The sequence below is a fragment of the Meleagris gallopavo genome, chromosome 4 (genome assembly GCF_000146605.3).
Source record: "Meleagris gallopavo isolate NT-WF06-2002-E0010 breed Aviagen turkey brand Nicholas breeding stock chromosome 4, Turkey_5.1, whole genome shotgun sequence".
In the NCBI taxonomy this organism is placed as follows: domain Eukaryota; kingdom Metazoa; phylum Chordata; class Aves; order Galliformes; family Phasianidae; genus Meleagris; species Meleagris gallopavo.
Window position 1 is genome coordinate 22,587,650 of NC_015014.2, and position 26,388 is coordinate 22,614,037.

The 26,388-nt window shown below is 34.5% G+C and overlaps 2 protein-coding genes across 7 annotated transcripts in view; one reads left to right on the top strand and one right to left on the bottom strand.

The window, feature by feature from the left end:
* The window catches only part of WDR17 (WD repeat domain 17), a 48,667-nt gene extending 26,388 nt beyond the window's left edge, over window positions 1–22,279 (top strand). For 4 of the 6 annotated variants that reach the window (XM_010709756.3, XM_010709755.3, XM_010709752.3 and 1 more), the window contains exons 11-30: window positions 449–535; window positions 2,154–2,318; window positions 2,611–2,813; window positions 2,892–3,041; window positions 3,140–3,270; window positions 4,928–5,053; window positions 6,556–6,711; window positions 6,973–7,037; window positions 7,439–7,571; window positions 8,578–8,660; window positions 9,454–9,553; window positions 11,250–11,389; window positions 13,299–13,319; window positions 13,526–13,637; window positions 14,271–14,412; window positions 14,494–14,596; window positions 15,538–15,639; window positions 17,060–17,155; window positions 17,340–17,523; window positions 19,146–22,279. In XM_010709756.3, the coding sequence (XP_010708058.1) occupies window positions 449–535; window positions 2,154–2,318; window positions 2,611–2,813; window positions 2,892–3,041; window positions 3,140–3,270; window positions 4,928–5,053; window positions 6,556–6,711; window positions 6,973–7,037; window positions 7,439–7,571; window positions 8,578–8,660; window positions 9,454–9,553; window positions 11,250–11,389; window positions 13,299–13,319; window positions 13,526–13,637; window positions 14,271–14,412; window positions 14,494–14,596; window positions 15,538–15,639; window positions 17,060–17,155; window positions 17,340–17,523; window positions 19,146–19,265 (2,419 nt within the window). In that variant the 3' untranslated portion in view covers window positions 19,266–22,279. Of the gene's footprint in view, window positions 1–448; window positions 536–2,153; window positions 2,319–2,610; window positions 2,814–2,891; window positions 3,042–3,139; window positions 3,271–4,927; window positions 5,054–6,555; window positions 6,712–6,972; window positions 7,038–7,438; window positions 7,572–8,577; window positions 8,661–9,453; window positions 9,554–11,249; window positions 11,390–13,298; window positions 13,320–13,525; window positions 13,638–14,270; window positions 14,413–14,493; window positions 14,597–15,537; window positions 15,640–17,059; window positions 17,156–17,339; window positions 17,524–19,145 lie in introns of those variants that run through there. The other 2 variants (XM_010709754.3, XR_002114149.1) reach the window with 2 other exon arrangements.
* A 589-nt stretch (window positions 22,280–22,868) lies between these two features.
* On the bottom strand, window positions 22,869–26,373 carry SPATA4 (spermatogenesis associated 4; the record flags this gene model as incomplete). The annotated part of the gene is made up of 4 exons (XM_019615120.1): window positions 22,869–23,033; window positions 23,621–23,730; window positions 25,692–25,912; window positions 26,246–26,373. Coding segments are annotated over 4 exons (540 nt in total), but the record flags the coding sequence as incomplete, so codon positions are not given.
* Window positions 26,374–26,388: the final 15 nt, after the last annotated feature.

Below are 26,388 nucleotides of genomic sequence, written 5' to 3' on the forward strand. Positions count from 1 at the left end.
GCAAAAAAATTATCAAATGCAAGGGAAGAATTTTGTGTGTAATGTGTTTCAGTACTTTTAAAAATCTTCCTTTCAGCTCTTTCTAATCTTTTTCTTTCAATTCTAGTCTAACAAGAAGAGGAGAAACTTCATATTCTATACAAAAATAAATGAATCTTTTTAAAAGATATGTTCGTACCTGTTTTATCACCATGACTTAGATTCTGGGCTGTAAGAATTCTATAGGGATGGAGATACCACAGTGTAAAAATTTTATAGCTCCTCTGGAGGAATGTTTCATAGTTGATGGAGTCCAATTAAATGTTTTGCTGGGAAATCTATAGTACTGTAGCTGAAGGGTAGGAGTAAAAGCTTTTTTATGCTTTTGTTGCTGTCTGGCTTATTTACATAGAATAAAAGTTGACTTCTGAATAGCCTACTCATAATATTCTATTGTAATTGGTTTCAGTATTATTCGAACCATTGATGGCAATGTTCTTCACAAGTACAAACATCCAGCTGCAGTGTTTGGCTGTGACTGGAGTCAAAACAACAAGTGAGTGGAAAATAACCCTGATAATTAATATTATTTACTATTGAAATGGATTACCAACAATGCCCAGAATGCTCTTTTTTTTTTTTACAAAGATTCCTTAATAGATTCCTAAAAAAAGCTATCTTTAAACTAGAAGAAGGAAAAACAAACTCTGAGTATGATGCTATTTAATGGCAGACCTGTATGACAAGGTATTATGTAACCTGTTTGGGAAATGTATATATTGCAATTAGACAAGGCATGAGGATCTCTTAAACTACTGTTTAACACCCTAGACATCCACTAGGGCACCTAACTATGCCTAACTATTATACCTAAGCCAATAAGTTTCCGTCTCTCAGATGGTAATTATTTCTAGGAAAACCATTACAATGCAAAATGTCTTTCAGTTCTGGCAGCTTCTATGGTACTGCATTATATAGTAGAATCATGCTGTTAGATCCTTCTCACAAAAAAAACTTAATATTTAACAAATTTGATACATTTCTGACACATGTCTAATTATTGCCAACTGTCCAGTTCTGAGAATACTTTATGCTACTTTGATAGAGATAAATATCCATAAGCAGTTACAAACAAATTAGCATCTAGAGAATTGTGGCCATTCTATAAAGTGTCATTAGAAAGAGCCCAATGTGTCTACGCTTTGAAGAATAGTTGATAATGATTCTATGATTATAAATAATAAATATAGCTGAATGAGAGCCATGTATCTATTCGAGGTCTTAAATTAAGGATTTACATATTCAATTTGAAAGCAACTGCATGAAGGTGAATCAAAGCAGAACATGAAGAAACTTTTCTATTAAAATTTTAAATGTTTGTACATCATGCAATATTATAAGCTGATAATAAGCATTGATAAACAATGTATGGAAGTATTTACCCCAGTGACAAAAAAAAAATTGTATTTGAAAAACTGAATATATTGGTATAAGACTTAAAAATAACTTGGTAATTCTTTGCGAATACTTGAGTTCTAATTAATGTTGGAATTCTCATGAGTGATTTTTAAAATAATGCTGTAGTAAGGCTGTTCTTTGCTACTCCCCTGAATTTTGTCAGATTGTTTCTTGGTGAGTTTCCCAATGTGAGGTTTGTTCTAATAGTGTGTAAGAAATCTGAAAGGAGAAGAGGCAAGAAAAGGCTCTTCTTGCCTTAAGGTTTTAGGCCTTAACTTCCTTGAATACTTGTTTCACTCTCCCCTACTTTTTATATAGAAATAAAAACCCAGTTGAAACCTGAGTTTTGAGATAAATATGAACTCTCACAGTTTGTAAATTTCTTTCATATTCTTTTTTCTCTGTATTTCATTAAATCATAAAGCAGCAGTAATTAAATCTCGTAATAATTATATTCTGAGTTCTGAATACAATATACTTGCTATATTCAGATATGTTTGATTAGACTCCTGTACAAACACTAGTCTTCATCTTTTTTTTTTTCTGATTTCATCTATTTCATGGGGTTATCAGTAATGGCATTATAAAGAGACAAAACACCAAAATGAATTATTTTTAAAAGTAAGTTGCAAAATATGCATCGTATTTATTTAAACTCAAAACCATAAAGACTTATGATTCCAGTGACTAATGATTTACAATTTTTTTTTTGTTAGAGATATGATAGCTACTGGTTGTGAGGATAAAAATGTTCGTGTTTATTACTTGGCAACTAGCTCTGATCAGCCACTGAAAGTTTTTACTGGACATACTGCAAAGGTGTTTCATGTACGGTGGTCTCCTCTGAGAGAAGGAATCCTCTGCAGTGGCTCTGATGATGGGTATGTATTTCTGAACTATTAGAAGATCTCAAGCATAAGGCTGTCAAAATGACTTTTAAGCTCTGTACTCTTGGTGCCACTGGCACTTCAAGAACCACTTGGAATAACACAGTCATTCAGATCTCTCTGTAGGTCAGATTCAGAATGCTGGGCATTAACTCCAGCCTCTTTTATAATTACTTTTGTAAAGATTTTACAAGTAAATATTCTGAAGCTTAGAATATTGCTGAAGTAGAGAGAGTCATTTCAGTAGATGATTTAATGAGCATAGGTCTTTTGTATCCTGTTTCAGTACTGTTCGAATATGGGATTATACACAGGATGCTTGTATAAATATTCTTAGTGGACATAGAGCTCCAGTACGAGGACTGATGTGGAATCCTGAAATTCCATACCTTCTGGTATCTGGCAGTTGGGACTATTCAATTCAAATCTGGGACACAAGAGACGGAACATGCTTGGACACTGTTTATGATCATGGAGCGGATGTATATGGTAATATTTAAAATATATTTTCTGTATTGCAACGAATTTTAAATATTTGACCACACTTTTAAATTCTGTCTCTACTAGGATTAACATGTCATCCTAGTCGACCGTTTACTATGGCATCTTGTTCTCGTGACTCTACTGTGAGACTTTGGTCACTGACACCTCTTATAAATCCTCTACCGATAAATATCTTAGCAGATAGATGTTGGGATGAGGTTATTGGTAATATAGGTAAGTAAATTGCATGTATAATTGTTTTGATGTTATACACGTTACTGTACTTAAAATTATGTATGCATATATAACTTGTGAATCTTTATGCTTATTAGATCGTGCTGTAGAATCTGGTGCTCCTCCTTTGCTGTGCGGTAAAGTTTCCAGAGATATTAAGCAAGTAGTGGAAAACACGATAGGAAATCCTCGAGGAGAAAAACTAAGGTGGTTTTCAGAATGTTTTTCCGTAAGTATTCTACAAACTTAAGGATCATCGCGACACCTTAAGGATGTTAGACAACATAAAGTTGGCAGTTTGTCCTGCTTTCTCCTCTGAAGTCAACTTCCAAAACAAGTGTTTTCTTCTTCTACCGTTCTTTGCTCTCTTTCTTGAAGGGAATTCAAAAAACTGTCATTTGTGAAGACTGAGCTTTCTTAAAGGAAAATAGATGGAATAGGTTAATTTTTCATAAGGATAGAAATTAGAATTTTCTGTTGAAGAAAATGAAAATACATTTTATATCAAACTACGTTGAATTTTTTATCTACCATAGGGTTGCTGGATAAGGTTTAAACTATTGAAGTCTGTGTAATACCAAACTGCTGTATTACCTTCTAGTAGCTGTAGATGTGAACCATTTTTGCTTCAGTGTCCATCTGTTGATTTTGATTTGTTGCAGAGTAGAATTTCCTTTAAATCACTGTAGCTTTTTGGTGCAGTTGAGTTAAAATTATCAACTCTTCAATCCCTGTGAGCACTTAACCTGCATGGGAGCTGAAATTGAGGTAGAAAAAGGGCAAAAATATCTTAGGATTACAGTTTGTATGAGGTGTTGATGTTCTTTAAATGAATACGCTGATCTACAAATACCTAGTTCATGCAAAATATTTGTATGCTTTGATTTCTGGCTAAATTTTAAGATGTGATGCTGAAACACACTTCCTCAATTACAAATCCTGAAGTTTCCTGACCGTTCCTTTAAAATGTTCTTATACAGTTCCTTGTTTGATGAAAATAATACATTTTGATGTCCTATGTTAATTCTAGAGTATTACAATTTTTAGGGAACAATTATTTCTCATCAGCTGTGTTCAGTAGTTTTTGAGTCCAGCACCTGCTTAAACTAGTGTAGAGAATCTAGAGTAGATTCCTCTGGTTTTTACCGGCTCAGAAATAACAGGGCTTCTAAACATGTCATTTTGTTATTCTTAGAAAAGTTCCTTCATGTCAAAGGCTTAATGATTTTTTTTTGTAAGCTTTTTTAATTACTTATTCCCTTCAGGTTTTAATTCAATATAAAGCCAACATCCTTATTTTACAGAGGGAAATATTGAAATACTAGACCAGTATAAATGTTTAAAATCTTAGGGAAAAAAAAAAAATCAAAAAATATCACTGTAGCCTGTAAGAATTTGTGATCTGATGCTCCAGACGTCTCTTTTTTTAATGTAGTAAACTGGATTTTGTGTAGTAAACTTGATTTTGTGAACTTTGACTTTATTTTTTTTTTTTACCTAGCTCATGCTTTTCTTCCACAAAAGATAGTAAACAATTTCTTTTATATCTGTTGCAACCCAGCAGATAGTGTTTTATGCCTGCATTAATTACAACATAGCTTGTATCCACTTGGAAACAAAAGAGGAAGCTCTGATGGTGAGCTTTCAGCTGAGGCTACACATAAGCAAATACTTAAATTCATTAATCTTATGGTATCTTCTGTCTTCAGAAATGAAGGAGTTTTATTATCTTGAATGTTGTCTTCATAGTAAATATTCTAATATTAAAGTCTGGAATTTTATTCCTTGGAATTGACTGGAAAGCATTTTTTTCAAGGTCTTTACAAGTTTCGTTTTCTTGAATATTACTGTAATACAACTTTCTTTTTCACCCATAACAATTTTAGCCTCCAGGAGGCAGCAAAAATTTGTGGAATTTAGTTGCTGTAATAAAAGGACAGGATGATAGTCTGCTTCCACAAAATTACTCCAAAGGAATTATGCATGTCAAACATCTTGTTAGATTTAGAATGGTAAGTGAAACAAATATTATGTGAAGATTGTTAATAATTAATTTATTATTTCACTCTTAAAATAGCATGTGATGTTTTGTAAAAGGATCACAACTTATTTCATGTCTGAATATTATTTTGCAACATTTGTTCTCTATGCAGTACTGATCTGTTAGAACAGGGGCTTCTAGGTGAGTCTGTAGTGATTTGATAAATACTATATTAAGATTCTAAGCTATATTCTATACTCAGTCAAGTAAAATTTTTTTGTTATATAGACCCAAAGTTTATATGTGTCCAGATGAGGGACAGGGATATTCATGTGTGAAAATAGAGGAGAGGCAGCAGAAGTAAGCTGTCTGGAAGGAGTGGAAAAGCAAGAACCTGTCATTAATGGAGATACACAGCTTTAGACTGATTCAGATATGAATGAGGAATTCCAGTACCAGGAATTATTTGTAGGTGCATATATGAATATGCAATCAGACGTACAATTTGTACAGAATATGGAGATATGTGGTTCTTTCAGGGACTTCTCAGGGAAACTAAACAATCCCATGTTCTAAAGACTGAGTTGGAAATAGAGGAAAGTGATTTAATTGTGCGAATCAGGTCATGCTTAACTGCCACCTCAAAGGACTAAATACCTACTGGGTATTATGTGATGTTTGCTATTGTATGCCGTTTCTTGTGTGTAAGTCACAAGGCTCTTAAGATACGTAAGGCTACTCCTTAATAAGGCTGTGGTGATAGAAATGTTTTATTGCAGATGTTAACTGTAATTATAGCAGCTACATAGTAACAAAAAGTAAGATAGTTTGGTTTGAAAACAAAACAACAAACAAGGTAGTTTGCCTTTCTCAGCAGCTGACGTTGCCAAAGTAAACTGTAATGTAGACAAAAAACTGCAACTACAAAGAATGGCCACAGTTCATTCAATACTGTTGAAATATAAGCATATAAAGAGCTAAATGTGCTTTCGTGTGCATTTATGGTAGAGTTCAAGAATTGAGAATTCATAAAATGTGAAGTTTATTTTTGCTTTTTAATGTTAGTTGTGATCCGTTTTTCTCAGACTCTGCCAGATGGAGAGATTTGCTCTTACCTCTTAAACCAGAATACAAATTGCAGTTGTTAGAAATACCAGTTATTTATTGGTTGTGTGGGTGTGACAGAACATTAAACCCACTGTCTTTATTCTTTCTTTATATGGAAATCAGTGGAAGAATAATAAGAATGACTTCCAGGAACATTTTAGATTCAAAATAGAGAGATGCTTGTAATGGGCATTTAGGTGAGGTAGTATTATGTATGAGAGAATGGAGAATGAAACAAATATGTAAAAGATTGAAGGACATAACAAGGAAAGTCTATGCTATTCTGAGAAGAATTTTTATCTTAAATTATAGCTTTTGTATTCCATTGTAATGTTTGACTATAATGCATTCTTAAGAAAACTTGTTTTCATCATAGCAAACTAACTGGATTATTTCTTCTTTTCCTTAATTTATTTTTTTCATCAGTCTGAAGCGCATGAACTGACAGCAGTAAAAATGTCCAAGTTTGGAGGTGGTATTGGTGCACCAAGTAAAAAGGAAACGCTTAAAGAAGCTGCAGAAATACATTTAAGATTAGGACAAGTTCAGCGATATTGTGAACTGATGGTAGAGCTTGGAGAGGTAAAATATCAGAAAATTACTGAAAAGAAATACAGAAGATTTGTGAAAACCATCTGGTATAGTAACAAAAGGCAAAATAAATCTTAAAGCGATCTTGCTGCAGTTACATTGTTTTTCACATACAAAGACTAATCCGTAGCTCATTATATTTTTAACATTTTGACAAATTTATTGTAATGGAAGAAATATAAAAATAATTAAAGATACTGCACTTTCCCGACGTACGGTCATCAGGAAAAACATATTGCTGCTTTCTTCTAGTGGGATAAAGCACTGTCAGTTGCACCTGGTGTATCGATGCAGTATTGGAGGAAGTTAATGCAAAGGTAAAGTGATGAAAATAAAGTGCTGAGTTGTAGCTTCTGTATTTAAAGTAACACAAACAAGTAGTAAGATGAAATACTAGTATTAGCATTAATTTGCTTCTCTTACAACACTCTAGCAATGTTACATTTATTTCAGTAAGCTTTGGCCTGAAACTGTCAGACTTTAACAACAAATGTGCTTGTGGATATTGAGTTAAAAAATTAAGCATAAACTACAAGTTTAACTCGAATCTTTGTCTGGTAGAATGCAGTATCCTTAAAGCTTGCATCTTCAGAGATTGGTAAATGCAGATGGGTTTCAGTGAACTTTATATAACTTCATCTAACACCTATACTGTGAAGTTTAGTGGTCAATTTTATACGTAGATCTTTCTTGATTATTTATTCATTTGTTTAATTAGGAGAGCTGATCAGTTAATTCAGGAAGAAAGTGATGATGTCATCCCATACTGTATGGCTACTGGAGATGTGAAGAAACTAGTTGCCTTCTTTACTTCAAGAGGGCAGCTGAAAGAGGCTCTGCTTGTTGCTCAGGTATTATTACATATACCAGTGTATGTAATAGCATTTAGCTATTCATTTCTGACTCTGAAGATGACAAGCATATTTAAGACTAGCTCTGTTCAATTTATAAAATTGTTAAATAATGAAACCCTGCTTTTTACTTTCGTATTCTATTGGCCACTTTTTACTAAGAGGTCAGAAAAAATGTATCTCATACTGATTTTAAACCTGATTCTTCTAAATTGCAAAGGGGCAGCTATAATAAAAACTGATGATTAGTGCTAGGTTAAAGTAAAAAATATATATATAATTTGATTTTTATTAGTCTGGTCTTTCAAGTCTTTTAGAGTTTCTCCTGTTTTTCCATCAAAGCCTTAGTTATACTTCTTCCTCCAGAATCTTAGGGTGGAATTGTTCAGCTGCGGTAGTAATAAATGTAGGAAATCAGCACTTGTATTCCGGTAACCTTTTAAATTAATGCAATAAAACAGCACAATTATGTGTGTAAATGCCAGTTAAAGGATATGCGAACATGCGAGACTGGTAATTCATTTCCATTTATCCTTGTTCCTTTATTTTCTGAGTAATTTTTGCCTGCTTAATACATCTTCTTAAACTGTCAGGTTCTTAAACTGTGAAGAAACAAAAAAGGCTTTGCTTTTGCTGCTTTGGCTTTTCTGGATTTGCTGGTACGCCTACTGAAGTATGTCCTTCAATTTCATCTTCCAGTCACAGCCATTTGTTCCTAGGGGCCAAGCTAGCAGCCCTCACTGTCCATTTGAAGCTGATTCAAAACCTGAAAAAATTGTCTACGAATTCATAGAAAAGATGTCTTGCTTCTGTAGAATTTCTTGTGTAGCTGAATAAAACCAGGCTAAAATTTTGCTATGAATAGGTTTGTTGATTTAAACATTTCTTTTGCTATACTTGGGCTTTAGGAGAATTTTTAGAGAGCTCTGATTTATTCTTATTGAAAATCACATTATTGGTTATATAGTTCACATTTTAATGAATCTGTCACTTTATGCTCTTCTAGGCAGCTTGTGAAGGAAATACACCGTTCTCCACAATGAGTGGATCTTCAAATTCTGATTTAAACAATACAGATGATTATAATGTGTAAGTTGTAGTTTATAACTAAAATCATCAAGTGGAATAAACCTTAGTAGTTTAATTTGGAACCAGCAATACAGAATTTGACAAAAAATATTACATCTTCTAGTATTTATCTCGTGAAGCCAGTTGTCCTCCAACGGATGCTATACTGTATAATCTCCCGTGTATTGCCCCTTTCTGGCTATCTTTTATTGTACATGTACTACTATTGCAAGGAGCATTCTTACACGCTTAAATATGTCCTTAAACATTTAGCTTTATTTCATTAGAACTATTGGTAAGTGTGGAGAAAGTTTTATTATTAAGTAGTATCTGAGAGACCGTGTATTTTATGCATCTTCTCCTGAAAGCTTTGGTGTTTTTCCTCAAGCCACATTTCTTTCCTTGTTCAGAACAATGCTCAAAAGTCTCTATGACATTATCAAGCTGTATGTTTGCTAACAAAAGGAGCTTGGAGTCTGTGTAGTTACTTCATGTACCTTCATAGGTTTTAAGCAATTGGAGAGAAACTTATACAGTATTCACTAGTGCAGGAGGAATATCCATGTACTGTATTTCTCTTTCCGCAGTCTGAGGCATTTCTGTACTTTGTTGACTTTGTGAAACTAATCCACTTGAACGTGCATTAGCATAGATGGATTCAGTTCAAACTAGTAGCTTGTTTGACTTCAGTGTCATTATTTGTAATTCAGATATAGAAATTTCAGGATACATAAGCAAACTTGTATTTAAATTTAAAGCCAAACAACTCTGACCTTAAAGTGATTTTGCTGAGTTCATATATTGTTAACTGCAGGCTTCTTCAGAAAGTCAGTGAAGAACTGGCAGAATGGTATTTCCAAGATGGCCGTGCAGTGCTTGCCGCGTGTTGCCATCTGGCTGTTGAAAACATAGAGGTAACTTCTCATTTCTCCTTTGTTTTTTTAACTCTTTATTTGCAGAAAGGCCAACAGTGACTTTTATATCACCACATATTAATGATCTGGTTTGTTTTTTTTTTCCAAATGTGTGTGCTGCATTCTAAATTCTACTAGTTAAATTTGGTTTTTCCTTTGTATTTCTTTATATGTAGGCTTGATCTTTACAATATTGAAGGTAGTGGCAAAATCCCGTATTTTTTTTTAATTTATTTTTAAATTCTGGATTTCTCTAATGAACACAAAGGTTTCTCCAAAAGTAATGCTTTCTGTTTATTTCTATGGAAACAACAACAGATACAAAGAGCACAATAACACTGTTTGATAGAACGAATTCTCAGCTACAGAACACTATTTGTCATTACCATTAGCTATGCATTTTCTCCAGTGATGTACAAGAGCCTGCATGCCATGCTTGTAACAGTCTGGACTAGTGGAGGTGACCTGCTGTTGCCACTGCTGAAAAGCCCCACACAGCTCTTCACTGTGCTAATATCTGCTGTTTGGTTTCCATAAACATGCAGCAAGCATCAAAGAATGTCAGTAGGTGCACTTTTTTTTTTTTCCACATAGAGGAATTAAATTGTACATCTTTGCTTCACGTGCAATTCCATGTCAAATGCTATTTTGTCAGACAACCCCTCTGCTGCCATCTGATACACAACAAAAATGTTTCATGGGATATTGGCAGGAATGGTAAATTCATACTGCTGTATCACCAACATCTGCCTCTGACGTCATGGGACAGCATAATAAAATAGATGACATTGCTTTCAAAACAGCCCTCGTAATATGTTATTTAACTGAATTTTAGTAAAGGCAGTGTATTTTTATAACAGAATACACTGTGCCTAGTTATCTTGCGTATATACATATTCGCAGCATTATTGTTTACTGTTTTTGTGATGCAAAATACCTATTCAGAACTGAAACTTCATTGTACTGTGAAGAATGTGATCTCCACTAAATTTGATATAAGCAAAGTCTATAGAAAAAAAAAATCTTGGCCCAAAAAAATGGCAACATGTAAGATTTTTGTTCTCTTATAATTTTTATAAATTACCTCTTCCTTGGTCTCTTGTCTTTTTTGGTTCTGATCCAACTTGTGCTAACTTTTCTGTTCCTTCAAATGAGTAAAATTTTATCTTCTTTCTCTGAAGAGAGAGTTGTCAGTTAATGTCTGTATTTCAAATTACACGTTTGAAGTTTTGTATTGTCTTACTGTTTAATGTTCTACTATCCCTATCAGCAATTCCAGTTACCCAGAGGATATGTACAAGAGAGACGTTCCTGGGTTGTTTTTTTTTTTTTGAGACCCATTTCACCAAGAAGGGTGGTGAAATATTTATTCCAAATACTCCTGTCCTTATCTAGAACTTAACTAACGTGATAGTGATTCCTTTACGTATGAAGTTAAATCTCTTTGATCAAATGAAGGAAGTATCTGCAAAATGAAATCTATTAGATTATTTGAAAACTGATTAAAACATGGTACGTAATTCCTGACTCATTCAAGAGGCCTAAATTTTATGTTAAAAATTTTATTTAATTAATGCATTTTTTAAAATTTCTTTTTGAAAAAAGGCAGTCTTGTAAATGAATGTCATGTACTGAACATGGTGAATCTTCAAAAATGATTGTGTCCTTTAATTATACGATTTTTTCATTGAGCAAGCTTGCAATGGCAAACCTGATTCGTGGAAATGAACTGGAGTTGGCAATCAGTGTGGGTACTGTCTTAGGAGAAAGTGCAGCGCAAGCAACACATTATGCCCTAGAATTACTAGCAAGAAAATGTATGACAGTAACAACATGGTAAGAATTTTTTACTCCAAAGAAGATTTGTTTATTCCCCTCCCCTGGAAAAAATAATGGTGTGTCTCATACTGAAACTTACATATACCAGGCCACTGTGAGTAGATAGGTTTCTGCTTGAACAAAAATTGCACCCATGAAGCACAGAGAATGCAAACATTCTACCTTAACCTCAAAATACATTGTGTGAACTTTCAGCAAGAGAAGAGTCGTTGTCATTTACAGTATAAATAACACTGAAAAAGCTAGATATCTATTTGGGCACTAATTAGTGTAGTAAGTCCTAGTTTGTACTGAGTAAAAGTGATTGCTTTGGATAGAGTGAGGCTAGTATTGAATGACAAAGTCAAAAGACACTGAAATTTAAGCAGGATCTGCAAAGTGATTCTAAGTTCTTGTTTGACAACTTAAAATCGCAAGAGACTGAGGAATTACTATATACTGATATTGGGTATACAGGGTACCTGACAAGATTTGAAGATGAAACAGGATTAATGTTTAAGCTGGAAGAGTGGGTTATTTCTCTGTTACATACAGGGAAACTTCATTTCTCTGCTAGATTTTTTTCTTACTTGTAGTGGCTTTACTTGGAAAGGTGGTTTTGGTCTGTTTATTCTTTACCAATAAAACAAAATGTTGCTAAGATAATTTGGCAGCTGTACAGTTACTTCAGAATTTACATTCCATAGACCATGTATTTAAACAGATAATCGGGCCTCAGTTTTGCTTCTAAACTTACAATTCGCTCAGGCAAATAAAAAGATAGAGATTCATGACCCTCTTCATATTCTGTAGTAGAGATACTGACAGCATAGGTTAGTATCCTTTGGTTTTCTGTATACATGTGATCGTGCATGGGGAAGATGGATCTTGGGAGCCTCTGAGCTTATTTGAGAGGATTACTTCTTTATACAGGTTCTTGTTTTTAAGGATATCCACCAGCTGGAAACATTTCAGAGAAACACTGTAGAGACCTCAAGGAATATCGAAAGGTTGATGCTAATGAAATCAATTTCTGATGGAATGCTTTTTCTAGAAATGCTTGAAAATATGAAATCCAAACAAAAAAATCAAAACTAAACATGAATGCCCGTTCCCAATCTGTGGCAACAGGAAAAACATGCAACTGTTCAGAGAAAATGAGTGAGAGTTTATGAACACCGTTTTATTTTACTTTGTTTAGCACCTAAATACAGTTAAAATGAACTTTCTTCAGAAGGCAAGCAATATGTTACTTGAAATACTGTGAATTCTGTGTAACCTGATAGAGCTACCTTATTTTTTTTCTTCATACTAAATATCTTTTCAATTTGATTCTTAAAAAGATATTCTACTAACACAATTCAAGGCCATTATATGAGTGTTTCTTTAAATTTTTTTAATGAACACTTGATTTTAGTTTTCAGCTGAGCAATTTCTATTTTAAAAAATTGATTAGAATAGTTATTGTTATAAAAGTGATTATTTTTTCCAGTCACCCTGCCATAAGCAGGGTTGCCACTCACTAGGTCTAACTGCCCAGGGTCCCATTGAACCCAGCCTTGAATGCCACTAGTGATGGGGCATTCACAGCTTCTGCTGGCAACCTGTTCCGGTACCTCACTGCCCTCTGAGATCTTGAATTTGTGAAATGTGCTATAATCTCACACCTTCTTGTATCTTGGAAAAATGGCTATTTCATAGTAATAGTATAACGCATCTTCCAAAGATCTTTTGGCATTAGGTTTTTTAGGTTGTATAAAGGCACTGGAAAAATTTCTTCTGTTATTCAAGTAGGCTTACCTGATTCTTGGATTTGCTGTTGTTATTTAGTTATTTCCTATTCAAAATTTTCTCTGTATTCAAAGTAAGAAAATAAAACAAATTTGTTCAAGATTTGTTCATTACTGTTCCAATGTCTTCTTTTTAGCTTTCCATCACTTGGATACAGGTATATTGCTTCTTTCTAGAAAGAGTAACTTTGTTTATTGTTTATTGCACCAAAAATAGATCAGATGTAGTTGCTTTGTTGCTTCTATCTCATCTGAAAGTAGCTGTGTTGTTTGTTTTTTTCTGTAAAGTAGAAAGCATGTGAAAGAGTTTCCTCTTATTACAAATAGTTAAGAGTAACTGTATGTTATCTTGTTGCTTGTGCAGGGACTTAGCAGCTGATCTTCTTATGATGATTCCTGATAATAAGCTGCAGTTGATAAAACTTTGTGCTTTTTATCCTGGATGCACAGCTGAAAGAAATGACCTACATGAAAAGGTACATTGAAAAAGAATTCACCTGAATGCTAGCAGAGCTTATTTGTTGATTTGTTTCTTAATTTCAGAATATTTAAGGCCATGGCCAAATTAAAATTCTAGTATTTTGTCACTAACAGGCTTATATGTTGTATACTTAATCTTGCTTTCTATTTTGTGCACTGTTTCCATGGCACAGGTTACTTCCACAAGTAGCTTGTGATCATCAGAATTACTTGTCTGTAGGGTTCATAGCCTCCTCATCACTTACGTGTAGCCTAACCAGATCTTGGTAGGGCACCTTTATCTACTACCCTGAATTGTTTTACTTCTTAGATCTGTAAACTTCCTTAAATCCTCCCTCCCCTCTTTTCAGTAGTGAAGGAGTCTACTCCACTAACTTCCTTAATGTTCAACATCTATTAAGTAGTAGTAACAAGTTCACAATTGTTAGCAACGGAAACAGATGTTAATTGTGTTAAAGTTAGAGAACCACCTCTTCTGTTCTCTGGTCTAATGCCTAGTGTATGGAGGCATATATTTCAAACAACATCTCTTCTGAGAGAGATTGATCTTAATGTTATGTATTCTTGTGCATCTTTAGATAATTCTTTAAATATTACAATAATCCTTTAGCAAAATCATTGTTTTCTAGTGTAATCTTCCTGATGTAGAAGAGTGTATGCGATTGGCAGAAACAACTGAGGCACTCGGTGATATATTTGAAACAATAAAGTACTATCTGCTAAGCAATGAACCAGAAAAAGCTCTCCCTATTGGCATTCAGTATGTGAAAGGTACTTGAATAAAGAAACTTTTTAAAGCATAATTAATTTGTATAGCTTGTCTCTTCAATTATTTTTTCTATTTTTGAACAGAACAACTCCGTGACACAGATTGGACTTTAGATTCAATATGTCCATACCTTGACCTTCTAAGTTACATTCGCACTGAACAATTAATGTTGAGTAACTGTACACAGTGAGTATGTTTTCCATATTTATAAAAGTGGAAGTTTCACTTAAAGAAAATTCTGTAATTAAAAAAATGCTAACAGTTTGTACCTATAGATATCACTTTAGTTGACAAGAACAATGGTACAAATAGATTGCAATCAATAGGTTAATTTCCAGCCTGGATAACTGAATGTGGAATTCTCCTAAATTTTCAAGGTTTTGCAAAAAGAATGAAAGAGATTTGCCTGCTAATTTCTCAGGCATTTACAGTGGGTGTGTCAATATTGGTCTTATTTGGAGAAGCTCACTTTGATTAGTTTTTGTTTCAGTTTTTTAAAGAAGAAGAGCAGTGATATCACACACAATGTGTTTTTGTGTCAAAGTTTTAAGGAAATTCAAGCGATCAGTCTTAAAATTAACTCTAAAATAGTTAGATTGCTGTGTTTCACCATTCATTAAAAGATGGTTTAAACTAGGCCTGGATGGTTGCACAGATGTATATGAAAAACTAAAATGAGCAGAAAGCTTAACTCTTGTCTGTGGGGAAAATTGACAGTCCTGAAGACCATACAAATATGGTGTGATTTTATTTAAAGTTTTATTGTACTGAAAGGTTTGAGTACCGTTGTTTTTGTAACGTTATGTGACTGGACTTATTAATGTATATATGCTAAAATATAATGGTTTGGTTTAGTGAGAAATACAGGTAATAGGTGTATGGTTGGACTGGGTGATCTTAGAAATCTGTTCCAACCTTGGTGATTCCACGATTCTTTGATTTTTATATCAGTATAAAGCAGATGAAATGTAATGAGTTACATCACACAGAAACTAAACATAATTAGCAGACGTATTCCTCACAGAATATGGACTGATAGGCTTTAAAATTATGTATTTGTATATGACTTTGTTTTTTTAAATGCTTGAAATCATTATTGTTCATAATTAATACTTGTTCATTTATAGATTTCGGAATGAGTTGCTAATTTTGTGTGGTTACATCGGTGCTTTACTTGCTATCAGAAGACAGTACAATAGCATTGTACCTGCACTTTATGAATATACAAGGTAATATTATGCTTTTATGTAACACGTCAAAATCTCAATTCCTTTTATGGTATATGCTGTAGGTAGATCATGTTTCTCCACCAAAAAACATGAGGTCCCTGTTCTGTGTTAAAGACGTAGTGGCGTACCTTTGCCTGCTGTGGAACCTTCTGTACTCTTCTTGTGCATTATGAAAATGCAGGTTTTTTAGTAATTAAATAAGTTCTGAATTAATGATTTCAGTAAAACACTTGGTTGTGTAAGAAAAACTAGTTTTTTAGATGAGCATTCAGCATTACTTCCATGCATGATTGTATGTTGTTCTAATTTCATACTTGTGTAGGCCTCTTGTGAAGACTTGCTCAGTAGCATGAAGGGCAAGCTGTGACTTCAGAGCTTGTATCTGTGCACTTGCTTCCTTTCCCACCATGAAACCTTCTGGTACTCAGTGAGCTAATATTCCCTATCTGCAAGCTTTTTGCTTGGTCTAGCACACTTGACTCCACTTGGTCCTGCCCAACCCAGTCACAACTTGACTTGTCTTAGCCTTGCCTGCTTGTCTTGACCTCATCAAGTTGACCTGGGCTGACTTGACTTGGTGCATTTGATCTGATGTGACTTGGCTTAACCTCACTGACGTGGCCCCACCTACCTGACCCTAACTGACATGGCCTGTTTGACTTCACCCACTTGATACCACTTGACTTGCTTGACCTGATAAGACCCCACTTGGCCTGAACCACTTAACCCAGCCTAAATTGTCTTCACTTGACTCATTTAGACTTGACTGAATTAAGTCAATCCACTTGACTTGAATGGATTCAGATCAATAATCTCTGTTAATCTGCTGCTAAATAAAATGCTTATATTCAGTACTTCGGTACTCCTTCAAAAGTGTAACCACTATTATTTAGTCTTCCTCTCTGCTGTCCATCTGACTAATTGCCATTTCTAGCAATAACATCTCCCTCACAGTTTGGCACAGTCAAACCTTTTTGATTTTATTCTTATTGGGTAACAAAGCCATGTCCAAGATGTCACTGATTTCACAGTGCAGCTTGTTTTGCCTTTGCTAGATATGATATTGCTTTACATCAATTATATACACTTAGTTTCAATCAGCTTGTTATTATTAGGAAATAAAAGTCGTAAAGTATCAAAGGGACTCTTGAGGGGGGGTGGGGGCTGGAGGAAAATAAGATAATTAAAGATAAGCTTAAATAAAGTATAAATTGAGATGCCTAAAGACAAGTTTAAAAGAAAAGGTATTTCTTATATCTAGTAATTTAATATTTCTGTGGCTTCATGTTGGTGACTATCATGAAGGATGAAATGATAAAGTTGTATCAAAAATAGTTGAATATTATGTGTTTTTTTCTTTCAAGAAAATATGCATTGTTAGAATTAATTTGGACTTTATTTTCATTCCATTCCTTTTCAGCCAGCTTTTAAAAAGACGGAAAGTATCTGTACCGTTGAAAATTGAACAGCTCTCTGAGGAATTAGATGCGTGGAGAGCCTTCACTCAATCAACCAAGTATGTGGAAAATAAAAAATTAGTATGCAGATTCTACTAGCATTTAAATGTTTTGTTATGAATACAATATTATCTCCTTCATAAAATTTTTATATTAATGTTTAAAAAAATAATATTTTATGGATGTTAGTTTCCAAAACAAATAGATGTATGGCTGGAAAAAAAAAAATTTCTTTTTTCACAGACCTACCAATGAATTGCCATCCACTCCACCATCTGAGTCACAGAAAAAGGTGTATTCAATACTGGTATCACGGATACAAGAGGAGCCTCTGAAAGGAATGATTGGACCTGACTATGTCGCTGGATCAAATCTTCCCAGCCATTCAGATGTTCACATCTCTTGTTTGACAGGGCTAAGGATACAGGTACAGTTTCAGAGAGCCAAGGTAACTCATGGTGTTAGCAGTGAGTATTGATGAGATTACCATAAGTCTGAAGTACTATACCACAATGTACAAAGACAAATATTTTCCTTATTGTCACAGTAGCAAAAGTTAAAGGTAAGGACAAATGCTGAGATCTGCTATTTATACATAGCCTTATTTATATAAGGCTATGTAAAGAGTTGTCCAGCCAAATAATTGCCCAGTTTACCAATCTGAAACTTCTTAGTTTTCATGGAAAAAAAGCTGCATTTATTTTGCCAAATTTTGTCTTTTCACATACTTATTGTAAATTATCTCATATATCATTATCTCATTGCAGCTTGATTAAAAAATGTCATGTTTGTCACATACTGACATTGTGTCTCCATTGTGATTAATAATAACAACAGAATAGTTAAAATTCATTAATTAAAGCCAGATATTAAAAATTGAATATTCAAATATTTTTGTTTCACTTCCATAGGATTTAAAGATCAAAATATGCTTGCACTTATAATGCCTTTTTTGGTATTTCTAGGAAAACTAGATGGGTCTTGAAAATTCTACTCTGTATGGCTACTTTCTCCAAGTACTGCCTCAGTGTGAAATTACTCTTTTATATGAGGCTATCTGTTTTCTGTGTGCAGTGCCAGATGCCAGGCCAAAGAGTAATGGGGTTGTTCAGGGATTAAGAGGGATGGTTTTGCATTGGGAACTGGAGATCACAAAATACTAGTAAGATCTTTCAGGTAAACAGAATTAACAACCATCTCAAGTCTATAGGACTTGCTGCCAGTACTTCTGCATGAGACCAGTGATCTCTGCTGTGGCTCAGTGGAAAAAAATGTGCCACATGTTAGTGGTTGCTAACAACCACAGGAAGCTGCTGCTGTTATACTCCATTTGACAAGAATAGCAAATATGGTGTCACCAATTTGTCATCTACAATATCTTAATCTCTGGATTAATGAATAATGTCCTAATTCCCTGGATTAGTGAATATTAGGAGTCTTTGCTTTAGGCATGCAGATTGGCTCAGAAATCATTAAGTACTAAGGTATAGTAACCTAATTACTTGGTTTTACAGTTTTTTAAGTGGCAAGTTCATAGAGCACACCACTGTAAAAAGGCACTTAAAATTGAGTTACAGCTTTGAGACTGTGTTTCATCAAATTAAAAAAACTGGCAGATACTTTCTCTCATCATGTAAATCAGTGCTTTGTGCTTTATGTTTCTCATAGTGAATACTGGATACTGCGTAGTGGACTCCACGTTTTAAAACTATTCATGGAGCCGTTTTGGTTTCATTTTGTTTTTAAGATGGAGAAATCCAAAACATGACATCAGGCAAAATGTAACTGTCAAATAACTGACAAATGTACAGAATACAGCAATTATTGAAATAAAAAATGTGATGACTACAAAATTTTCAGCTTCTGGATTGTAGAGGCTATTCACTTAACAGTGCGTATTACTAAAGCTTTGAGCTGACCAGGTAATATTTTCATATGAATTTAGATGATAGACCAAAACTTGTTCTTCACGCCCTTCTCAGATATAAATGTGGTAGTCTTTACACAATGCACATGGACTGACTTTTTCTTTCTCTCCAAATGTTCCAGGGTCCAGTGTTCTTCCTTGAGGATGGAAAATCTGCAGTTTCACTGAATGATGCTTTGATGTGGGCCAAAGTGAATCCATTTTCACCACTAGGAACTGGAATACGACTTAACCCATTTTGATGCAGCATTTTCCTCTTAAAATAACACTGATTGTGAAAGGACAGAAAGATGGTAGTCAAACTCTCTTGGGAGACAAGCACTTGGACTTTTAAAATTGTAAAATGAGAACAACAAAAAAAGATTTCTATAGAAATGTTTGTTGATTATCCAAAGAAGTAGTTATTGAGAATCCAAAGAAAAAAATCCTAACTTAATTGACAGCCATGTCTTTTTTTAATACAAATTGTTGTTAGCGCAGACATATTTCAGCTAAACTTGCATAAACAAATGCCTTTAAAGCTCATAGGCAACCTTAGATATTATCAAAATACAGATAAACTGTGAAACTCATAAACACTTTCAAAGGATTAATGACTTCATGAATAGCCACTGCAACTTGTTTTAGAATGACTGTAATCACACAGTGACTACTTTTTTAGTTAGTTTTTAAACAGGATTCTAGAGCAAAAGTAAAATTTCAAAAGTGCATAGGTGACTTTTGCATTCATTAGTTACATGCATCATTAATAGTAATTCAAAGATGTTTATTAATGTTTTGTTAAGAGAGGTTTGAATGTCTAGATTATAATAGTACATTCTCTAAGAAGTTCATCTTTGGCACTTTGTCCCCCCGTATACTCTCACTGAAAGCTAAGATGTATTTATAAAACCTTTTTTTTAACAAAGCCTTTGTAAGGAACAAACAGAAAATATAGTGATGTTATTAAAATTCTTTATGTATACTTCAAATGCATTCTTTTTACATTTTATATTAGTTATAAATGTAATGTGATGGACCAGAAACAAACACTCTGCATAGATTTTTATTTACTGATTCTCATGGTTTTGTGATTTGTTATTGGTATTCTGCATCATAAGATCATGCAGTGCACTGGGAATTAAAGAGTTATTGCTGCAGATCTGGTCTCGGAAGAGAAGAATGAACCACAATTTGCAGAAGACTTCACTTTTTTTCATTTCTGTTTTCCATTAAGAGGGGAAGCTAAAACTTAATGTAAGTCATGAGATTGTCTTTCTTTTTGCCTGCCTTGGTGGCTCCATGTGCTCACTGGCTGTCTCACCTACAGGATTAGAGTAAGGCATTCAGTTTTTAGATACTCCCTCATTTATTTTATTAGCTTTGATTCCAATTATATTGTATTTTGCATTCCATTATCATATTTAGTAAATTAGTTTTCTCCCTTAGATTGTTACCACTGTTACTGTTTCGGTTTTTTTTTCCCTCAACTAGGCCCATCTCCATACTTTTTCCCTTCCCTTTTCCCAGAGCATGGTCCATGGTTTTCGGACAGCAACACATTGGGAAGCTCCACCCCATTAGTCACAGAATGAGGCCAGACCAGGGCTGGAATCATGGCACTATTTCTGTGCTCAAACAGGAAGAAAGTTATGGCAATAGAATACCAAGATTATTTAAAGTTGTGTATTGTATGCAATTTAACCATAGAAGTCTTATGATTGGAATTACTAATCTGTAGAAAGCATACTTTGGTTATATTATTTTTCAGCTTGATGGCACACAAGCAGAAATTTACCTGACCTTCATTACAGTTTTGACAGCTGCTTTAAAATAAATATGAAAATCCTGCTAGTTACTTAAAATACAATAAGTTATCATTAGAAACTGGCAGAACTATGTCTAGAGCAATCCTTTTAAAACCAGCAGTAACACAGGGTGTTTTTTAGTACACTGTAGCCAGTTATCAATAGGTCTGTTAGCACTGCCCTCATCTAGTTAAGGATAACAATGTCAGCATGCCAGAAATGTACTATGGAGGTTAAAAATCAACAATTCTCAATTTTTTTCTTTCTCTTTTAAAATAATTTTTCATTGTCTGTTCTAGAATTGTATTACAGAATTCCTGGGATAGGAATTTATTGGGAAGAAAATTAGCTGCTTTGTTATGTGTACAAAAATGTTTGTTCATATGTATGTGTTAGAACATAATATTTTACTTCTTGCAGGTATTTGAATATTGTTTTCCCTTGTTCAACCTTGTGGAGTTTGGAGAATCAAAGTTAGATTTCAGAACTAAAAATTCATAGTTGGTAGCAGAATTTTCCAGCATTATCTGATGGGTTGCTTCAAAGATGAAAGATTATTTCCTTTTACCACGTAAATCATACAATTTTGTGTGTGACATCTGTTCATACAAAATTTGTGAGCGAAACTAAGAATTGAATTTCAGTCTCATGTCTGATGACAGGATCTGAAGAACTGGCTCAACTGGCACTTAGCTCTATTTCTAATTTTTTTTGCATTGTAAGGATTTTTACCAATACTTCATGGCTTAAGTATCTTAAAAATATGTAGTTTAATTCCATCAATTTGTTGCAAGTAAGTTGTGCCTTAACACATAATCTTAGGCAGATTTTACTCCCTCTTCAAACTAGAGAGGGAGGGTTAATTATTGTTTCACTGTTGAAATAAAATAAGTCATTGTGAATAAAATGGTTGTGTTTTGTCTACTGCAGTTTTAACCATATGTGGTGACGGAAAGAAATGTTCTTCATTATCCAGCACAGCTAGTCAAATACAGGTATTTTCCCTTAATATTTAAGAATCTTTTGTCTTCAAGTCACTGTTCAATTTTTCTGTAATAATGAGTATTTCTGTTTTAATGAAGAAATTTAGCAAGCTCTATAATAATGTTTTCTAATAACTATAAATCTCAGCCTGAGATGTTAATGTCATTTTATCCATACAAAATCAAACTTGTTCTGTTGAAAGAATCTGACCACTACAGACATCTTTAAGTTTCACAGATGGTAGCCAAATGTGAGATCCTCAAAGCACACTTTCCTAGATGGCTTAAAAGACAATATGGAAAAAAAAGTAATGCTATGAACTCTGCCTTTAAAATGAGATATGATACCTTTAAGTTTAACAACATGGATTTTTCATAGGTGAAAAATATTAAATCCAGAATTACAGCAATTTAACATTACACTAATGCAAGAAAGTACTTGACTTCTCTAATGAATGAAGTTAAACTAACAAGCTTAGATACCTTTTTCAGAATAGATATTACTTTTTTTTTTTAATTTTGAAGCTTTCATGGTGTCATGGTTTTATGTTTTTTTTGTTTTGGTTCTCAGTATTCCACATCAAACATCATGTAGTGCACTGGGAGTTAAAATGTTAATGCTCCAATTCCAGGCACCTATCCCTATACATTACAGAAGTCATGGGATCTGGCCCTTCCGGGTGGGGCGGTCTCTTACTGCCTGGCAGTGGGTGCTGTTATGTAGGAATGAAATCCAGAATCTTTGCTCTTACGATGACTGAAAACAAAGGAACCAAAAAAGGCACTTGTGAAGACTGTATCTTTATATCTTAATCTATTTCATGTACAATATTTAACTTTGTAGACTCCGATCTTCTATCAGTACCATCAGTGTCAGAAACCTTCACTGATGCGTATCAATTCTAGTAAGAAATGAAGCTGAAATGGATGCTAGGCAATATTATATGAACAAATAAGTTACAGTACTGTACAGTACAAATCTGTGTTGTAGAACATGATATCAACTAGTTTTTTTTAATTTGGCTAACTAATGGTCAACTTAGATTTCTCTTTGTTGATTATGCAGTCAACACAATTGTGATTGAGAGAGTGTTTGTATTTAAAAGTTCCATATCTCTCTGCTTAATCCTTTCAGCAGTATCCAGATGGTTCTAAATATCTATCTTGAGGTGGTAGTTGTCAGCTGTTTTCCCTGAAGTTCTTTAGAATGAACATATTTTGTCTCTGGTTTCTGATGAATCTATATGCAAACAGGTGGGGAAAAAATCATGGCTGTTAATAAAGTTGTTTTAATGAGATTTAACCATAAAAATCTAGACTGAGTTTAAACTCTGAAAGTGTCTCATCTTCCCTTATGAAGAAATCGTTTTAGCCCTACGTTATAAAGACAATGCAGTACCATTTTTGAGGGTGTTATATTTAAACCAACACAGATTATCCTTGATGGCAAAAAGGAAGAATATATACAAACAGGCCAAAAGATAATTAATCAGATCAATTTGTGACTATTGGCAGAAGAACCAAACAGGATTTCAGCACAGTAAATGTACCCAAACTAAATCAAAGTGCTGAGAAAGTTAAGGGAAGGCATTTTTAAGTATTAGAATAGTTGCTACTGCTGCTATATTAGGGAAAAACTCTAAGTAATTTGATCTTAAAAAAAATAAAAAATAAAATTTAAATTTAACATTGCTAACCCTCTCCAAGTTTCCTATTTTGTAAGAAGATGTAGCTTCAAAGTTTTTAAACACATCTCTTGGCTGCCTATATAGCAAAAGTAAAAAAAATTTGTAACAACACCTACACGATCTGAAAAAACAAACTTACATGAGGTAACAAATGCTTCTTTGGGATACTAGCTGTATTCATAGAGGGCGTGATGCAATCCAAATGGTGAACCACACGCTGTCCAAAACTTGGTTTAATGTTAAACCGTCCTTTAAGACAAAAATACCACACTGCTCATTTCAGTAGTATGTTGAGCATCTAATCAGTTAGTTGTTTACTTCTCCAGTTTATCTGTAAACTGTTACTACCCTGCCCCCCCATTTTACTTAAATACTAAGATGATATGGCAGCTGCATAAAAATAATACACTCAGAAGCAAAGGGGAAACATTAAACATATTGTAAGGTGAAAGTACACTATATCTTCTTTTCAAACAGGATATTTTTTGTATGTTTAAAAAGATGAATTTTTTTATTATTTAAAATGCATGAGATTGTAAATAAGCATTAAAGAAAATGTTTGAGATTGCACAGTAGCACAGTATGTCTTAACCACACATGCTCAATTTTAACAACTTCAAAATATTTCAAGACTAATCATCAAGTCACTGCAGTTAAACCTACTACTTGGCAAAGAAAGTCTTCAACTGGAGAAAACATGAAACTAAATAGCAAAAAAAAAAAGCCCCACAAATTGACTATTTGTATCTTGATGGTGATCCAGAGCAAATTTTTCATTTGACATCAAGAAGTATGTATTTTAACTTCATCAAGTCAGATATCTAATTTCTCTTTGCTTAAGCTTTATTTACTCCTACAACTACCATTGATACACTCCTAGTATGCGTAATACATGATACGTAAAGAATCTAAGATATTTTGCTTTGGTCTGTGGTATAGAAGAGATTGACACTGGAATGTTAGGTTTAAATTTGGTGCCAGAATTTTCAGAAGGATACAGAAAACTCACAGGAGTGCAGCAAAAGGCTCCAAGATGGAAACAAACCAGAGAACTCACTTTAATTTTGGAAACCACAGCATGTTTTTACTGGAGATGAAGCATCATCCTCCATGAAAGGGCGTGCTTTAGGTAATGTTGGTTATAAAGCTGAATATAAAGAAATTCAAGTGAAATGCTGTGGCTTGCAAAACTGAGATCAAAGTAGACAGGCTCATGATCTCTTCAGACTCAAAAACATGCAAACTGGTTGCAGTGGAACTGATACATGTAAAAGCATGTTGTGCCTGCAAGACTGAGGGACTTGTAAAAGTCATATAGTGTATTTTGGAGAAGAGTAACAAATGTTAAAATGAACAGAGTTATAGTCACTAATTGATTTTAAAAATGTCTTTCACTGTTGAAGATCCTTTGATAGTATCAATGACAGAGGATAACTGATCCAACTCCTAGTATTCACATAAGTTAAATTATCCTAATAAGCAGAAAGAGGAAATAATCAGCTTTTGTATTGTCCTTTCACCTTTTCTTAAAGCTGAAGCAACTCAGTTCTTTTCCACTCCTCATACATCATATACACTAGCCCTCCAGCTACCTTGGTGGCCCTCCTTGCATTATGTTAATCATTGAATTTGTACTGGGTAGTTTAAAGCTCTTTCTCAGCCAGCTGCTCGTAGTTCATAGCAGTGCGTGTGTTACTCTGTTGCCAGGACAGGACTTCTCTTTGTTCAGCATTGTGTCCTGTCATTTTTCCAGCCTGCTGAGATCTCTCTGAACTTGAAGGGACCTCCAGTGTGTCAGTCACTCCTCCATTTGCTCAGTGTCCTCCCTCTCCATGTCCACATCGTTAATGAAGACGTTAAGCAGCCCTAAGAACTGATAGCTGAGGGAGGTCACTTGTAACTGGCCGCAGCTGGACTGTATAGAACAGCCCTTTGATCAGAGTCCATTTGATCCGATGGTCCAGACCATCTTCCCTCCAGCTCATCAACCACTTAGCCACTCGCTCTGTATCTTGATAGTTCAAGAATACCGTGGGCCTGTGTGCCACGAGCATTTCTTCCAAGAGCATCGGGGGCAAATTACAGCATCCCTGCTGAGTGCCGCAACCAAGAAGAGCTAAGGAACTGGGTGGCTTCTTTCAGTGGTAAGGAGTAATAGAAGGGAATATTTATTGATAATGTTAATGGTGAAAGTTATTTAATACACTCACGTGGATTCTCTGCCCTCTCTTGCATCCTCATTCCCATGTGCATGTTAATGATGGCAACGGCCTTCTGTCTATTGATGCAGATGCTGGGTTCTACCAGCACTTCTGTCAACCTGATGTTACTCTTGATGGCTGTGGAAGCTGTTGCTCTGGCAGCCACTGGTAACTGTGTCTGATAACAGCAGTCTGTAAAGTCAACCTGCCTGCCTTGAAGACCTTCAATTCTTAAAAAAAAAAAAAATTGTTTGGGAATTAATTAACAAAAAAAAAAAAAAACATACTAAGTACCTGTCTATTTGTATGGTTTTATAGTTATTTTCATATTGAAGATAGAGGAGCCCATATGCACTCAAATAGCTCAGGGAAAGTGATGCATAGAGAGGCAATGGACGAGCTGATGGCGGGAAGGAGCACCTGTTACACAGGGCTGAGTTCAGCCCGCTGACCTGGAGTTTCCTAAACTTTTGTTCGTGTTCAAAATTCACTCCAAAACACCTTTTTCACTTGCCAAGCCGGGGCAGGGTAGGAGGGGCCACCTGTGGGCACCGCCCACTCACCGGCTGCTGGTCAGCGCGGAGCAGAGCTCTCGCAGCAGGCTCTCTGCCGCTCCGGGCTTACAGTGAATCGTTCCGTCTATCAGCTCCTGCGCGATGTCGAACTCTTGCTTTACCAAAAACTTGACGCATCAGGAAGGAAAAAA